A 14,266-nucleotide genomic window follows, 5' to 3' on the forward strand; every position below is an offset into this window, starting at 1 on the left:
CATGCTTCTGCACTCACGTGCTGTCCCAGCAGGACGTGCTGTCCATCCCCAAGGACCTTGGTCCAAGAAGAGCCATGTATCACAACCCGCAGCTCTGCTCCCTGCCTCAGCTACATGAGCAAATAGTTTTTGCTCATCGAGGGTGCAGGCTGTCCTTCACGCTGTCCCAGCTCCTGGCCAGCAACAGTACTCACCTGGCCGGGGGGGACAGGCCAGGCACTGGTCCACGCCCCAAAAGAGCCCCACACTGCCGCAGCAATCCTCCAGCTTGGTTAGCCCTGGCAGGGGGTTGGTGCACTGCGGAGAGAGGAGCAGATCAGGCTTCTGTGGGATGCAGAGGGAACTTGTGGCCAGTTAGTGGGGCAGCAGCACAGCCAGCACAGGGAACAACTGTCTGGGGTCAGAGGCTAGCACGGCCCTCTTGGCACAGCTCCCCACTGGGACACAGCGGGACCAGGGATGTGGATTAAGACAGTAAAAAGTTGTGCAGACAGAACCGCCCTTGACTGCACCCTTCAGAGGGGAAGGGGCCATCAAACAGAGCAGAGATGAACCAGAGATGATACCACCTGGCAGAGCCCCAGAATCAGCCCCTTGCCTGGCTGATTAGCCTGTGAAATGGGTGCAGCACTCCAGCCCGGCAGGGAGCTCGTTGTCAGGCACTTTCCTCTGCAGAACGAGTCCCTTTCCCCCTACTCTCGGCAAGGCCCTCTGGATTACAGGCTTCCCCATTAGAGCAGAGCTGCTGGGCCCACAGGCTGGAGCTGGCCCCCGTCCAGGCACGCGTGGCCGCCTGCCCAGCACTCGCATACCGATCGGCTCGGCTGTGGCTGAGCGGGGAGAGGCAGGCACTCCCCACCCAGCTCCTTACCCTCTCCCAGGCACGGCATCAACCCACATGGGTGAGGTGTGAGCATAGCAAGGGTACCCCCTGCTGCCCCTAGAGCATCTCTTACAGCCTCTCCAGGCATCCATAAGCATCTCCGTGCATCATCATCCTCTGCTCCTATGGTCGCAGGACTGCCATGTTCCCACAGAGAAGCAGGGCTTTTCCAGCCCTGAGTTCTGATCTCCTCTATTTTTGCACTAGAGAATGGCTAACAATATTTCCTGCTAGAGGCTACTTGGATGGGATTGACTGAAGGATGGGATGGGAACTGGGAGCAGCCCCCCCTGAAAAGGCTGGGGAGCAGTGGGGACGGGGCTGAGTCCCAGACTGCCAGGCTGGGGGTCACTCTGAGCATGAACTGCTCTGGGGGAGCTCACAGGTGTTCCTGTGGGTGCCAAAAATCTCCGATGCTTTTCCAGTGACGCAAGAGAAACATATGGGGAAAGACAAAATAAGAAATTACAATGACTGTGGGACAGGGGTGAGAAAGTCCCTCACGTGCATTTGCTTCCCAAGCCCCAGTCGAGCTCTCCAGGAAGGCATCGTTCCATGGAAATCAGACTTCCATTTATCGTCTGAGAGGGAAAGGAATTTTCCTATGTTTTATACGTTTCCTACAATAATCGCAGAGCGTGGCTGTAAATGTTGCTATAAATAGGGCACCCTTTTAAAACCAGACTGTGTGTGAAAGCCATCAAGTCTGGGCTGTGCTGCCCCAGGGCACAGCCTGGTCAGGGCAAGGCAGTGAGGTCTCTCTGTTGGATCAAAGTAAGAAGTTTTTTTTCTTCCCAAGTACTAACACATGGCTGCCTGTGCCCATGGCACCTGCATGATGCCCGTGCTGACACTGAACAGCTTCACAGAATAAAGCCACCCCCGATATCCCAAAAGCCAATGCTCCCCTAGCCCAGAAAAAAACATACCCCAACGACTGAAGATGACCTCTTACCTGCCCGTGGAGAGCCTCCCGAAAGCACCTCCCCAGCAGCCCCGGGGCTCTCTGCTGTTGCTGTCTGCTCTCAGTGGCAATGCTGTTGCCATTCCCATGGACATAGGTGTACCAGGGCACAGCAGCCAGCTGAGGCACCAGGACTGTCTCCACACTGTTTTCCTCTGACACCTCTGCATCACCCCGCACCCTGGCCACCTGGTGGATTTGCACGATGGCTTCTGGAGGGTGGTCAATGTGGACGTTCACCAGAGAAGGGTTTAGGGAAGCTGGAAGATGAGTTTACAGCACATTTGTGACAATCTGGCAACAATTTGGCACCCAAAGAGTATCATCATAAACAAAGTCACATGGGAGGAGAGGTACACTGAGCCCACCAGGGAATCTAGAGGAAGACTGCATCTAAGAGAAAATATTTCTCTGGCCTAAAAAGAGGACCAACCTAACAAAGCCTCCACAAGAAACCAGGGAAACGTCCTGTCTAACAACCTGGCCTGAAATGGCAAGCACAAGGAGGTAGTGGCCTCCTCAGGCCTGTTAAAAAAGATCTGAGGAGCACAGTAGGAGTAAAATGTGATTCTGGAGCCATTGGCCATGCTCACCCAGCTGGTTGGACAAGGGCAGGGTGTATGTGGAGTGCCTCATGGAGCTGCCAGCTGGGGTCTTTGGGCCTCTTCCTCCTTGCTTCTTTTCCAAAGAGGGAGCTGGCAGGTGGCAAAACTTCCCTGTGGAGTTGGAGGGACACCAGCATTCATCCCGGCCCACGCAGCGCCCTCCGTTCAGGCAGGGGATCTGACAGAAGTCTGCAAGGCAAAGAGAGGCCTGCTTAGAGGAGGAGCTGAGACAGTCTCTGGCCAAGGGCAGCTGGGGGATGCCAGGCAGCTGCACCTGGACAGCACTAAGCCCATGATGTCCCAAGGACCAGGTCCAGCACTGGGCTGGGGTCAGCACTTGCAGCCTGGAGGCAGGCTCAAGTGCTGCTGGGCAACACCATCTTCCCCAGGCTCTGCTCACAACTGGAGTCATGGCTTGAAGAAGATGAACCCTCCCTTGTTCTCTGGGGCCACAGCCAGGCTGGGGCACCCACGTGCTGGGGGGCTGCCAAGGTGGTGTTGCTGGCACAGCAGGATCTCTTGGAGTGGGTCAGGAGCTATGGCAGCCATGTGTAGCCAAGTCTGCCCAGTTTCTTCATTTCTGCATCGCCCCCTCCCCACTTGGCAGGGTTTTTACTCCTAGCCCAGAAGGGAACTCAGCAGGATGGGAGAGGCAGACAGAGAGAACAGGCAGAGAGCCACATCCTCAGAGCCTGTCTCACATCCAGCCCTGGCCCTGCCAGCAGTTCATGTGGGAGAAGTGTGGAGCGGGACAAAAGAATCAAGAGCAATTCATCTGCACAGGCTCAGAAAAACATTCACAGATTAAACCAAAGTCATGTCTTTTCTGACCTCATCAGATGCTTGGAGCAACGCAGAGCATCTCAATGTGAACTACACTCAAGCAACGCATGGGATTCCTTGGCAGATTACCCTGACTCATTTCAGTGTGAGATGAGACATTGCTGCTCCACATTCCTGGATGGCTTGTCAGGTTCATCCCAGGGGATGAACACCTCCATCCTGTTTCAAGTTCACTTGCTCAAGCCCAGCACCCAGTTTAGGGGGAGGAGATATATTTTTGTAGTGGGACTTAGGCAGAAATTTCTGTGAACACAATCTTCCATCGGGGTCCACAGCAGGGAGACTTTTTATTCTCTCAGTGTTAGAAGAATTTGAGTGATACAGAGGCACTCAGAGGACAAATCTCAACAAGTCCAGCATGCTGCTCCCACCAGCTGGCTCCAAGACAATGTGACCAGCCCACAGCTGGATATCCCAGTGACTTGATGAGCAATCCCAGTGACTCTGAAAGGTGAGCAGTGGTTTCAGCAAGCCCTGTTTATAAGAACAGTTTGCAACCTGCAGCCAGCTCTCCTGGCTGCCATGTGAGTGAAAGGAGAGAACAGGAGGAAATTAGGTGATGAAAGTCAGCCCCAAGACTGGATGCCAACTAAAGCAAGTGAGCTGGCTCTGAGAAGAAGGGGGTGGTGAAGCTTGGCAGCAGGCCTGACTCAAACACATACATCCCCTCTACCCAGGGTGAGATGGAAACAGGGTGTGCTTGCCCAGGAAAGAGAGCAGTGAGGCAAAGTCTGTATTTCTCCCCCAGAGAGAAGCCCCAAAGAGCCCAGAAGACACTTTCCGAGGCACTGAGAGAAGCCATCGCTTCCTCTCCCTACAGCAGCCCAAGCCCTTAGTCTGTAGAGTCAGGAAAAGCAGGAAGAGTAGAGTAGGGAAACAGGCAAGAAAGTAGGTGGAGGAGATAGGGTGCTCACAGATGCGGAACCCAGATTTGGGATCGTGGTCATGGCCCCCTTGGCTATAGAGAGTGGTGGTGTCTCCTTTCTCGCAGCTGTTGTAGCAGCGCCCGCTCTGGCACGTCTGTTTGCAGATGGTGGGGGTAAAGACAATTTTTATCTTCCTAATCTTCTCTGTCAGGTTGGCCCCTATGAAAGAAAAAGAGTGCTAAGTGGAAACAGCATCTCCAGGCCAGGGGAGCTGCTATTCGCAGCTCAAGCTCCAAAGCATTCCCAGTGCAAAGAGGGGCCTTTGTGCCTCTCCAAGTGGTGGAGTCACCATCCCTGGAGGTGTTTATGAAAAGACTTGATGTGGCACTTAGTGCCATGGCCTAGCTGACGAGGTGGTGTTACATCATTGATTTGACTCGATGATCTTTTCCAACCTAGCTGACTCTGCGATTCTGTGATTCTGTCTCTCCTTGCCCCTTGCCCATTCCAGCCTGTTTTCTGCTCCAGCATCTCTAAGAGTTTGTCAACACATGAACAATGGCAAGCAGCATGCTCTGCCTGCCCAGTTGGGGTGGCATAACAGTGTGGAGGCACACATGCACTAACTTCATCATAAAGGGAGTTTTTCCAGTTTTAGCTATATTCTTTCTCCAGCCTACATCAGTAGTCGGAAGGCTGGCTGCTCTTAAACCACTGGAAGTCTTCCTACATGAACACATTGGCATCCAGAAGAGAGATTATCAGGTCTTAAGAAAACCATTGTCTCCCTACAAGTGTCCCCTGGCCTCCTGCAGCTACCTGTGGTCCTCTTCTGGTCCCTCACCATCCTCCCATATGATGGGAATTCACACTCAGATCTCTTCAGGATTTGTGGAAAATGGTCAACAGACAGAACTATTTTGTAACCAGCTGGCTTGACACCAGAGCCTTCCATCCCACCCCAATGGGACAGTCATGTGCTGCCCTTGCTGTGCTCACCCTCCTCTTTGTTTCAATCTCCACTTTCAGATTACAGCTTCAACCAGGTTCATGGCCCTGCTCATAGGGGCTGAGGTGCCACATGGTGCCTCCCTGGGGAATCACGGCTTCAGGAAGGAACCAAGCTGCACAAGACAATGGGAATCTGTCCTAGCTGGGAAAGCATTGAGGCTCAGCATCTGCATGTCCCAGCAGCCTGGCCTAATCCCTGTTCATGTCAGAAGGCATCAAGGCAGCAGCCAAAGGGAAGAAATAAATGCTGGTTGCACAATCTGACCTTGAGAGCTGCTCAGCCTGAGGAGTAAGCTGGGAGACACCATTCCTACAGACTGAGGCAATTCTCCTTCAGGGCAATGTGCTGGGGTGATGTTCAGCATCTCTGAGAGGCAATTGTCATATCCCCTGGCTCCTGTCTCAAGCCATCAGCATTTTGCTTCCCTGATGTGTCTTCCTTCAGTAGGGCCTCTTTCCTTGCCAAGCTCAGCAATGCCCATGCTGACCTTCCCTTTTCATTCCACTGAGCAGCACAGTCCTGAGAGTCCATGGTTTCTTGATGATCCCCAGTCAAAGTGTTGCCCTTTCCCATGACCCCAGCGAGAAGCCCCAAAAGAGTGACAGCCCTGCAGGCCTTACCCTTTGCAGACAAGGTGTGCTCGTGGGAAACAGCATGTGGGCCAGAGCTGCTCTGCTCATGTCCATTCCCATTGGGGAGTGCATTGGAGGTGAGCTGGCCATTGCTGGCTGGGTAGCGCCGGACAGTCCTTGATGACCCTGTGTGCTGAGGGGAGACAGGAGAGCCAATTCTGCTCTGAATCCTGTGGAAAAGAAAAAATGAGCCAATAATGCCTCACAAGTAACTTTACTGATCCACAGTGCCTGTCCACCAATGTACCTTGCAGCAACATTCACCACCAAGCTGCCTGAGCTGCCACCTGGACACAGAGATTTGTTTACTTGAGCAGGATCCCACTCCTCCCCTACTTTCAGTCATCACGACAGCACACTGTTTCCCTCTAGGAACCATGCCCCGTGTCCTGAGCCTGGCAGGACACAGTATTCACCAAGACACCCTCTCTGTCCCATCACATCACGTTCTCCTTCCACAAGGATGCTTCAGCTGCCTTGAGGAACTTTGGCCTGCCTATCATGCACAAGGTCTGTTCCTTGACCACAGCAAACATAAGCAGCTCCAAATACACTTGTTCTTATGGTGGAAGTTTTCTCAGGACCTGCTTTCCCAGCCCCAAACAAGCACTAAAAACACAGTAAGACAGTCAGAGAAGATGCCAGACCATGCAAATACACAAAACTTGGCCCACAAGAGTCACAAACAAGAGAATGACCAAGAACTCAAGTCTGTAAGAGCAGTTAGAACTTTGTGTACTGACTGCATTATGGCACAGAGAAGCCATCCAGCTCTCAAGGTCACACTTCATACATGCTCTTTTATAAAGCCACATAGACCACAAAGCAGAGTTCTTTGTGTTAAAGATCTTGATCCACTGCACTTGCTCCCATTTTCTTTTACTGCACTTAGCCTCCAAGAGGGTGCTCTGCTTTCCAACACAAGTATCTCCCTCTCACCTGCACCACCTGCAAGGAAAAAGACTTAGTACAGCCAAGGGACAAAATAGGTTGGCTGCCCACAAGCTCCTTGGGTTTCTTTGAAAGTCCCAGCCTTGGATGCCTCTGTAACCGAACTTCAGTACTACTCTTGCATACCCTGTCCAACACCTCCATCTCTGACTGAGGGACTGAGGCAAAGAGTGGCACTTCTCACTGAAGTGCCAGAGAGGTCTGTCCCATTCTGTGGTTTTTACCATCTTCCCTGTCACGGTCAGCACAGGAGATGTGTTACAGTGTCTGCAGGCAACACAGATTTCTAAACCAAACAGGACTGGATGATTCAATGAGAATTGGCTGACGGCAGCTCTGCCTTGCAGACATTCCTTGGATAGCTTGGAATAACAATAAGATCTGGGGAGATGGAAAGGGAGCTCATGCTGTGATGGTATTCAAGCAGGTCAAGAACAACACACAAGGTAACCGCCAGCCAGGGAGCCCGAAATCAGCCCTGAACAATGGAAAATCAAAAAAATGATGCACAGGTCAATTAATTGGGAACTAAACAAAAGGAATACAAAGTGAGGTCAAGTCAAGGAGGTCTGTGAAGAGCCACTCTTGTCAAAGGAGCCAATTTTCATAATTTGATAGAATTAGACACATGCACACCAACAAGCTGAGACCCTACGTTATTTCAATAAAAAAATAAACAGGGCATTACGATGTCAATTGGGCACATGCAAAATTAATAACAAACTGGCTGTGTAACAGAACACAAGAGGTAGTTGTCACTGGGGAGGGAATTAGATGGGTTCCAGGATGATCAGTGTGAGGCCTGGCACGATTCAAGAATTTCATCTGGAAATAAATATTTTTATTTTGAAATAAACATACAATCGACATTGCTAATGTGTGCTGCTGACACAAAAATTTGCAATGTGGTGTATCGTGATGAGAACAGAGCAATCACACAGAGCAGTTTGGATCTCTGTGGAGGGTAAATACATCCAAGCAACATGGGATTTTAATAGAGCCAAATGCAGGATTACACTTCTAGGAAGAAGGAATGCAGGCAGCAGCTGCAGATAGTTGGAGATGATCCTGGAAAACAGAAATTCTGAAAAGATTTCAGGGCTAATGACAAGCAATTAAATATGAACTGTCAGTTCAATGCCCTGACATTAGGACATTGAAACACTGCAGGAACAGGGAGGTATTTTTGCCTCCCTACACGTCCTCATCACAGGAGAGTGTATACATTCTATAATATCATCCTAGCTGTGAAGTAAAATATGTCACATCTTCTAAGAGATGTCAAAAAAATGGAGGGAATACAGGAAAAAACATGACAGAAATAATTGGAGGACTAGTGAAAATGTCTTTCCGTAGGAAACCTAAAGTATTCAATCTCTTCAATTTAGGATAAAGAAGATGAAGAGGTGCTCTGATTAGAGGGCACAGGTTTCTCCATAGGAACAAAATGCCAGGTGTAAAGAGCTAAAAACATCTGCAAACTGAAGCAAAATTATTCCTTACTAGAAAGCATGCCTACATGCAGCAGGATAGCTGTCTTCCTTCTGCAAAAACCTCAGCAGCAGATTCCCAAACTCCTGATACCACCTCTTCAGGAGAAGAGAGTCTGCTGACAAAAATATTTTTTGTCTTGTTAAAATCAAGATCTAAACTGAAATGAGGACAACAAATAACACTCACTTTTCAATAATCAGCAAGGCTAGCCAGAATAATTAAAGAGAAATGAACCTTGTTTCCATTCTACCTCAGTCTCTTTCAGAAGCTCCCCTGAGACTCTGCAGAGTATCACCTACCCCAGACTGCCAGGGCATCCAGGCATGACCTGCCCACACATTTCTGAGCTACAATTCAGCCCTGCAGCCAGAAGATGAACTTCTGATGCCGGTTACATACTGATTTATTACTGCTAGTTTTGTTAGTGACAAAGGAAAAGCCATATGGAACCCTAGGGAGGCTAGGGAAGAGCTAGCAAGCCTTGGAAGCTCAGGCACATTTGTTCTCTGATCTCTAGTAAGGACCAGGCACAGCCCTATGGGTGGACACGGCTGGGATTCCAGGGTCTTTTGCTGCAGAGATGAAAGCACCCTTTCACCCTTTGAAAGAGGAAAAGAACTGCATTCCCCCAAACAAACAGTGACTGTCAGTGCAGGCCCTGAGTTCAGGAGAGTCACTGGGTGAAGGTGACAGGTAGCATAATACAGGGAAATCAGCTCTCCTGCTTGAAAATCCTCATATCACGTCTACCCTTAAGAAAAGGGAGCTTCCTATGTGCAAGTAGCAGAACTTGGCTGGTCTCTACACACTGCCTGCCTGAAGGAACTTCACCCCTTTGGCTTTAGGAAACATCTCTTGTCATTCCCAGGATTACCACATTTTGTAATAAAACCCACAAAACCCCATAACAACAACATGTGAAGGACTTTAAATAAAATAATCATTAACATTTCATTTCCAAAAAAAAAGGGATTACTTGACCTTACTACAAGGGGCAGTGCCAACTTCACAAAGGAAAAACAGAGTAGGAACATTATGGTTTGCAACACTTGAGGAAAAGTCATTCTACTGAGATCCCATTGGCAAAGCATTCCAGTGTGAGCTGAAGCAGGGAGGAGGTATGGGGAGGGTCAGATTTGCTTTGAATTAATTTGTTTATTTGGTTCTATTCTAGGCAGATGAGCACTGGGATTTGTGGACTGAGTTGAGTAATACCATTCTAGCCTGGGCTGCAGAAATCAATGGCAAAAGGCATCTTTCCATCTCAATTTGTCATGCTGTGAGCTGGCTCATGGTCAGGGAGTACAAAACAGAGTTTTTTTCCCCTCCAAACCTCCAGTCCAGGCTGGGCAGACAGGGACTGGCTTGCTTGAAGTGTCTCAGGAAACACACCTGAGCTCACCGCAGCAGTACTGATCTGACCAGAAGCCATTAGCAATCCCTATCCTTTGGATGGATCTCAGTGAGCATAAGGCCAGAGCTTGGCCAGCTCCCAGGGATCTGCACTGCTACAGGTTCTCTCATTGGTGTGGCTGTCCTAGGGCTAAGAGTGAGCATGGGAAACATGTGGGGTAGCTCCAAATCAGCAGAATGTGGAGCTTGTGTTACCACGCTCCATGCCTCCACCTGCTTGAGAAGAGGCAAAGAAGAGGCAGAGGAGTTTGACACTTCAAGCACTATGTTCCAGTCACTTAAAGTCCCAGGGCCTCATATTCAGTCTTACAGCCTCCCTCAACATGGTATTACTCACTTCCATTCCTTCAGCCAGGCACATGGCCAGCGCAGATCTCTGCAAAGAGGCACTGGTCTCTTCCTTCACAGCCTGTTTCCAAGCAGCTGGTTTCCCTGCTCTTCATCCATCAGAGGTCCTGACAACTCTCTGTGTCAGGCACAGCCTGCAGGGCAAAATCAGCATGCAGACTCCTAGGACACCTCTCCTTCTGGGCTGTCCTGTCTCCCCACCTCTGGAGTTCACAGCAGCAGTGGTCCAGGACAGAACATGGGGCAAGGAGGGAAGGCAGAGGGAGCAGCGTCCTCCTTCAAGGAGCACGTATGTGTGTGCTCCTGCCAATTCCTACCAGCTGAAAGGGCTCTGTCTGAGAGACCTCAGTCACCTTCACATGGAAATACCTATAGGTACTAGGTGCTTATCAAAATTAAGAGATTTGGAATGGGAGGGAACTGTGTAGACAGACTGACCCACGTCTGCAACAGTTCAAAACTATCCAACAAGCGCTTTTAGCTGCCCTATTGTGAGGTGCAGGTCAATGACCTGGATTCCCTATAAGCCCAAGGACATATGCTAGAAGTCAACAGAACTAAGGGAGATCTGGTCCCCTACATTCTAGTGCTACATATCCCTGCAGGACCCAAATAACACTTGTCTTTCATTCAGCAAGGGATCCCACAAATTGCCACAGCAATTTTGTGTGTAAACATTTTATTTTCAATGAATTTTAGTGCCACTTGCACTCTTCTCTGTACTTACTTTAGGCTTAGCAGGGTAGAGAAGGTACAAAAATATTGTATGCCCTGGATATCATGGCTCTCCTGCCAGTCCCAGATGAACCTACAGGGTGCCTGTTCTCTGAACAGAACAGGTGAATGATTTCCTGTCACTCCACCAAGGACTGAGCTGGCAGACTCCCAGAAAGTGCACAGATGGATAGGAGGATCTCTGTTTTCTGAATCAACCACAGGGATTTTTTTAAAGATTAGATACACAGAGTCACAAAGTCACCAAGTCTAAATCACTGAGACTGAGGTATCCAGAAAACAATACTGTTTTCCAAATCCACTGTATATAGAAAGCATTTTCAAATCCCTGATCACTTCTGATGATCATAGTTCTCTGGGTAAGCAAAAGCCAGAGGGAGCACAGGTGGGCAAACTGTTCTCTTAGTGACTTAACACCAGGCATCCTCCTTGGAGCTGGAGGCAAAGATGGCAAACTCTTCAAAGCACTTCCCTCTCCCCAGAAGCAACACCTCAGTCTTTCCTGGATTTAGCTTCTATCGCTGCTCTTCATCCAGCTGTTGACTTTGGCCAGATTGCTAGTGAGCTGGGAAACCGTGGGGTTTTTTTTTCTATTTGTGTAAAGGAAATGCAGAGCCAAGTACCACAAGAGTATTACTGGTTTTTCATCCAGCCTGCCTCACCCTCTCCCCAGCCAAAGCCTGACAGACCACAGCAGGGTGGATGGCTTGAGGCACTGTGGAGAGAGTGAGTCCTGGGCAGTGTGGTCAGCAGGGAGGGGCACTAACCCCAGACAACGCAAGGGCTGGAGAGATGAGGATTGGAAATTCACTGTTCCGGCTGAAACAAACCTTCACTGTGCTGAATATCAGGGAGAGATGACAGAGACTATTGAGACCTAAGGAGCAGTTCTCAGAAGGGCAACCATAGCACTGGTCAAAACAAATCAGAAGATAAACAGCTCTCAGAGAAGAAACTATATTCCCAGGGTCCAGGAAACACCATGCCAGGGCCCAGAAGGCTCCAGCTCTCTAAATATGACCAGCTTGCTGCTTGGGATGCAGTTGCTGCCTCCAGGTACCCAGAAAGGACACGTGATGCCTGTGGGGCTGGGAGCAGAGTCCCACAGAGGGGAGCCACTGCAGCACTGGTAAGTCCACCCAGCTACTCCAGACTGCAGCCTGCATGTGCATCTCCAAGATGAGTGGGCTCAGCCAGAATAGAGTCATGCTCAGGCCCTGATAACCTGCCAGGGCAACAGGCAGGTTCTCCTCTGGATTTTAAATGCTGAACAATATACTCGGTGTCTGTCTTGTCCATCTGCCTGTCACTCTGGCAAGATGCCCTCCCTGCTTGGGGCCACAGGGACCAAAATCAGTGATTCACTTCCCCCTTTGTAATGCTCAGCAGTTGCTGATTTTCCACTAAAGCATCACAGAAGAATGGGCAGCCTTAACACCAGCATCTGTGTCTATGGGGGAAAGAGAAGCAGCCAGCCTTGGAAAGGAGTAAATTGACTGCAAACCAGAAACTTCCCCTTTCTTGGACTCCAAATAGGTTCCTCAGCAGGCTGAAAGGATTCATGGCTCAGTCGGCAGGCCCCGGAGCACAGGAGAGGCATTGCTTAGAGACCATTAAGTTTATTGTCAATTAGCTCACAAACATGCTGACAAGGAAGACAGCTCTGGTAAGACTCTGGGAGGAGAGGGAAAACCACACCATACAAGGCACCTGACTTCAAGCCCACCCACATTATGTCCATAAATCCTGTCTTAGTTTATTATCTCCAGGAGCAGCAGAAATACCACTGAAACCTCCCTGCTGTCCCTCCTGCTGGTGTCTTCAGCCCTGGTACCTCCCATTCAAATGAGGGAGACCCTGAAGTCTGAAGCCCATGCTCCCCAGTGTTTGGTGAAATGCAAGGGAAGTTCTCCTGCACAGGAGAAGCATCCACCAGCATCCCACAGGCAGAAGACCTTCTTGGGACAGCCAAGCAGAATCAATGTACCATGAAGGCCACAAGAATGGTGGTGCCTTTGTGCCAGGTTCACAGACACCTACAGCCAGATGTCATGCAAGATGGGACACAAGACACACAAGACACACAAGACATACAAGACACACAAGACACAGGCACCTGGACCATCACAATCTGCAAGTCATCCAAATCTTTTTTCCCTTCAAGACCTCTAGAGCTGCTGTTGGCACTGATGCCATCCTTTGCCTTTGTGTGGGAGGTCACAAACAGCACTCACAAAGTGGGGCTGCAGGGCCAGGAACATGTGTCACGCTCTCTGCCACACACTATACTCTGTCACTGGCACATGCCATGAGCCATGTCAGTCCAGCACCCAGATGCCAACCCTATCCCTTACGAGAGCAACTAAGAGCTCTCACAGAGCCCACATGGCTCTTATTTCGGGTTCTCACCTGTGCCATATTGCAGTGGTAACTCCAGCTGCCTGCTCCACTTGACATGTGCCAGTGGCTGGCCAAGATTTCTATTTCACTACAAACTGTAGCAGCAGACATGCAAGTCCATGGGATGGCAGAGTCACCAGCTGTCTGCCTCATGCCACCAAGCTCAGACTCCACCACCACCACCACCACTCTGGCATCTTCCTTCTTCTGGCCCCCAGAGCAGTGTAAGTGCTGCAGGGCCATCCCAGCTGGCTCCCAGCCTGCCACATACTGTGTGAGAACAGAGAGGGAGACGGCTGGGAACTCTAATTTTATCTGTTCAGGAGTTGCCAGATGCCACATACTTAACTGAACCCCTCTAAGCTCACAGACAGCTAACAAGTTCATTCTAACCAGTCTCTTGGGATCTAATTTGCTCCTTAGCCAAAGTGGCTGCTCACATGCCCCCAACACAGCTCTCTGCTGACATTAAATGCCCTTCCCTTGCCACATGTGCCACAAATGCCACCTGCCACTGCACTGAATGCTCTTCCTTGCTCTCATGTATTAGGCAGTGAGCAACTGACTCCCTGGAAGAAGTCCAGCTCTCCAGGCATGGGAACAGCACCTGCCTGGCCTAGCAAGGCTGCAGAAACATGCCCTGCACAAAGGCATGGCATCAGGTGGTCACCTGGAGCTGCAGATTGTGCTCATGGTTGGATCCATTAGACCTCAGTGCTGACCCATTAAATGGCCAGAATCATAATTTCCAAATGCCAAATGTGATAAAGAGCCATCTGCAATCTGCTTGTCTCCAGAGCTGGAGTGCAGGCCAATGCCAAAAATAAAAATGCAGCCTGCAACTGCTCTGAGCTTCAAGTGGAGCCAACAGAGGAACCACACCAGGCTACTTGATTACAAATGCCACATTTAGGCCATACCTTCCTTGACTAAAACAGGGATTTAGATGGTGAGGGAGACCAGGAAAACTACCACCTCTCTGGCAGAGCTGCCCAGGCTGGCCTGTGGTGCTCAGCTCACTCCTTTGGGCTGAAACAATGAGAAAGCTGACTCAGTTGGCTCCTCTTGCTGCACAGAGGAGCTGATGCTGAGCAGCACAACCAACAGGCACAGCACTGCT

General features: G+C 50.1%; 1 protein-coding gene across 10 annotated transcripts in view; it reads right to left on the reverse strand.

Annotated features, from left to right (window-relative positions):
- LTBP2 (latent transforming growth factor beta binding protein 2) overlaps window positions 1-14,266 on the reverse strand; it is a 94,177-nt gene that overhangs the window by 33,645 nt on the left and 46,266 nt on the right. For all 10 annotated transcript variants that reach the window (XM_033515135.1, XM_033515138.1, XM_015630495.3 and 7 more), the window contains 5 exons: window positions 5,794-5,975; window positions 4,210-4,380; window positions 2,441-2,641; window positions 1,839-2,107; window positions 195-297 (listed from right to left, as the gene is read on the reverse strand). In XM_033515135.1, the coding sequence (XP_033371026.1) occupies window positions 195-297; window positions 1,839-2,107; window positions 2,441-2,641; window positions 4,210-4,380; window positions 5,794-5,975 (926 nt within the window). The remainder of the gene's footprint in view (window positions 1-194; window positions 298-1,838; window positions 2,108-2,440; window positions 2,642-4,209; window positions 4,381-5,793; window positions 5,976-14,266) is intronic.

The sequence above is a fragment of the Parus major genome, chromosome 5 (assembly GCF_001522545.3).
Source record: "Parus major isolate Abel chromosome 5, Parus_major1.1, whole genome shotgun sequence".
Lineage (NCBI taxonomy): Eukaryota > Metazoa > Chordata > Aves > Passeriformes > Paridae > Parus > Parus major.